Source organism: Gadus chalcogrammus, chromosome 7, assembly GCF_026213295.1.
Source record: "Gadus chalcogrammus isolate NIFS_2021 chromosome 7, NIFS_Gcha_1.0, whole genome shotgun sequence".
Lineage (NCBI taxonomy): Eukaryota > Metazoa > Chordata > Actinopteri > Gadiformes > Gadidae > Gadus > Gadus chalcogrammus.
In genome coordinates this window covers 7983447-7987245 of record NC_079418.1, presented here as the reverse complement: position 1 = coordinate 7987245, position 3799 = coordinate 7983447, and the positions used below count along the sequence as shown (strand labels likewise).

Genomic DNA, 3799 nt, shown 5'->3' with positions numbered 1-3799 from the left:
CCAGAAGAGGGCAGGGGTAGGAAGCGGCGGAGGCCTGAGATGTCCTCCTTTGAGCAGGGCATGCTGGCATTCATGGAGCCGCTGGCTACACTTGCCTCGCAGCCGCAACCACAGCCACAGCCACAGCCACAGCCCCCCTCTGAGGACGAGACTTTCTTTATGTCCCTCCTCCCTGCCATGAGAAGGCTCTCCAGTGCTAATAGAGCCATGGTGCGGTACGAGGTGTACCAAATCGTTTCCAGGGCAGATATGGCGGCGCTACAGGGGGAGGTTAGGGAGAATGACAGTGAGTGAGTGAGTGACTGAGTGACTGAGTGACTGAGTGACTGAGTGCGTGAGGTTATGTTTGTTATGGTGTTAAATTATGGTGTTTCTGTCGTTTTGTTGTTCTGTTGTTCTGTGTGTTCTTAATTAAAAAAATTTACTTTGATTGTGATGTGTTCCTTTTACAATACATTTATAATACATTATAATTTGGAAGTGGAATTATGTTATATTAATATTAGCACATTAACAATTATTCAGTACACTTGCAGAAAGACAATAGGGATTCTTGAAAGCTGGCTCGGGTCATCTGTGAAAAACAAAACCAAATCATTATCAATCATTATTACATTTACTTTTAAAACTTAACCTTGAGCAAATGTACAATGTATACGCAGGTATAGGAAGGTGCAGGTGTAGTTGGAATATGCTTCTTTTCTTAAGATATGTGTAGCTCTTAAAAGAGCTGTTTGGTTGAAGAGCCTTTGTGTTGCTAGGCTCTTGGCTGCCATGGCACTGCACCCTCCTCGTTGAAGAACGCATAGTAGGCCTCCCGCATCTGGATGGTCAGTCTGGTGGCGTTGTTGGAGCCCATCCTGGGTACATCACGCAGGGCTTCAAGATCAGTCGATGGCTCGATGTTCGGTTCCACCCCGCGTCTTCTCCCCTGCAGCTTCTTCCTCTCGAGAAAGTTGTGCAGCACACAGGTGGCCCTCACACACACCTCAGCTACCTCAGGACTGGTGCCAATCACGCGCCGGTACATGCGCCACCTAGATGCCAAGATCCCGAAGGCACATTCCACTACCAGACGAGCCCGGCTGAGGCGGTAGTTGAACACTCGCTTCTCCTGAGTGTGATGTTGTCCAGGGAATGGCCGCAGCAGGTGGGTCATGAGTGGGAACGCCTCATCCCCCACAAACACGTGAGGAAGTGGCCCCCGCTGCTCTGCGCCGGAGATGACGCGGGCGGGAGGGAGGTCAAGGGTGCCATCGCGAAGAGCTTCCCCAAACGCGGAGTTACGGAGGGAGCCGCTGTCACTCGTCCTGCCGTAGCCTCCAACATCCACAACCCGGAAGAGGTAGTCGGCGTCCACTATGGCGAGGAGGACCAGGGAGAAGGTGCCCTTGTAATTGTAATACAAGGAGCCAGAGTTACCTGGAGCTTGTATCACAACATGCTTCCCATCAATCGCTCCGATGCAGTTGGGGAAGTTCCAGCGCCACTCAAACTGCTCGGCCATGGTGCTCCAGTCCGCCCTCTTGGGAACAGACATCTCCTCCTCCACCAAAGCAGTCCAGATGGCACTGGCTACCTCCCGCACTATCCTACACACTGACGAAGTGCCCACACGATAGCTGAAGCCAATCGTGTGAAAGGAATCGCCAGTGGCAAGATACCTAAAAAAGAAAGCATTAAAGAATATACTTCAAATATACTTTAAAATATACAGGGCATGAGTCATGACAGCTTAGTTATATTTATTATTCATACATGGTTGCTTGCATACCATGTTCATAGAAAGGCTTTATGATGGAACACATTTATCTGAAACACTCTTCATTGATACATAAATAATCCCATGTGACATCCACAACTAATATGACTAGATTGTTTACAGATAGCTCTACCACATAACCTGAGATTTACCAGGAACACTCTGCACACTACTATGGCTATAGATGGGTAGATGTCTTCCCTAATTAGGAAATCTTATGCAAACAACACCGTGGATGGAAATGGGCACCTTTTCTATAGCCTAGCAGTATGTGCACACCAATGAGCTGTATGGAAACGCTAGTTGTGTGATCATTAAAAAAAAAAAAGTATCCTTACCGTAGGCAAATGGCGAGTCGCTCGGCAGGGCCAATTGCAGAACGAAACCGTGTGTCTGCCACGGTAATGAGAGGACCGACCTTGCCAAGCAACTCGTCGAAGTAGTCCGGAGGCATCCGAAAATATTGATGGAAAAGGAGAGCATCCAGACGCAACTCCTGCACAAGTGCGTGATACTCCCCTCTCTGGTTGCGTGTCCGGAGAATGGGGTGAACCCACCAACGCCGATGCACTTGCTTTCCACGTCGGTGGACCAAAGCACCAGCAACCTGAACCAACACCATCCTTGCTACAACGGGATCCATCTTGCAATGACAAGTAACACAACAAGAAGGAAGAAGCGGAAAGAACCCGGCTTTGTTGTTGTTAGCGGGAAGCGATTTGATTAGCTGACGGATGCCTCTGCAAAGACTACTCCCCCATCCGTCAGCCATGCCTTCCCACGTCCGTTGACTGACGGTGCAGTGGGCACGAGGCGTTAGCGCCAGCGACGGACTGGACGGTCTGGCATTCGGGCAGATGCCATAGGGCCTCCCGTGGGCCGGCCAATCATGCTTGTCGGGTTCGCGCGGCCGCTTCGTCGCAAAATAGATAGAATGAAAAAATATATATATATTCAAAAGGTATCAATTATATGTCTAATAAAAATAATGTATTGTTCTGAAAGGTTCGAGTCCAGCAGAGAAGGCTTTGCTGGCCCTGACGGCCCGCCTCTGTAGCTAAGATCCGTCCTATTTACTGGAGGAGTGAACATTGTTTCATGTTTCCGTTGCATAAGAACCTTACGGGAGGGTAATGATTGGAAAATATCATGCATTTTGAATGTCCAAATAGCACCACCAACATTTTAGTCGTGTCTCATCTCGTCAACGAAAACGAAACTTACATTTCGTCATAGTTTTTATTATCAAAGAACTTTTTTTTAGCTCGTCAACGTGTCATTAACACAACGAAATTAACACTGATGAACACGTGCACTAACACCATGGCTATGACCATGTGCTAGCACTCCCCCACTACCCATGCACACGTGCGCTAGCAACATGGCTATGACTATGTGGTGGCACTACCCGCTATCAATGCACACGTGTCTCTCGCATGAGTACTTACAAATCTGGTTGTATACACATACATTGCCATTTCTTTCAATACGAAGCACGAAAATCAACTTTGAGAATACTCGGGTCGGGTGGTCCATGGGTGTAAATGATAGAAACCTAGCAAGGCGGAGTTGAGCTACTTACCGCTAACTAGGAAACGAGTGACAGAGAAAACTTGAGACATTTTCTCGGAAATGTATCATGAGGGCTAATAAGTACAATTTAACACTCACACGGTTAAATAATATACATTCGTGATTATAGATATGAATTACTTACCTCGTAAATTGAAGGATTCTATACGATAAATATGGAGCAAGTGCTAGTCGTCCGTAGGTATCAGTCCGTGTCATCCGGTCGGTCAAGGGTGGGAACGAGCATGCGCAATAGCTCACAGTACAACAGTCATTAGCTGTGTTCGAAATCGTTCCCTATACACTTGTTCCCTATTCCCTATATAGTGTACATGATTTAGTGCACTATATAGGGAATAGGGAACGAGAATTCAGACACTACGCTGAACATTTCTAAACGTCATTTGCGTCAGTAAATGCGCCGGGTATTTGTGTGACGCAGACAGATGCGCCCACATCATGTAA

General features: G+C 47.4%; 1 protein-coding gene across 1 annotated transcript; it reads right to left on the bottom strand.

Moving 5' to 3' along the window:
* Positions 1-757: 757 nt before the first annotated feature.
* Positions 758-2410, bottom strand: LOC130385940 (uncharacterized). The gene is made up of 2 exons (XM_056594726.1): positions 2101-2410; positions 758-1664 (listed from the first exon to the last, which is right to left on the bottom strand). The coding sequence occupies exons 1-2, from the start codon at positions 2403-2405 to the stop codon at positions 758-760; spliced, it is 1212 nt and encodes a 403-aa protein (XP_056450701.1). The 5' UTR covers positions 2406-2410.
* Between the last annotated feature and the right edge of the window lie 1389 nt (positions 2411-3799).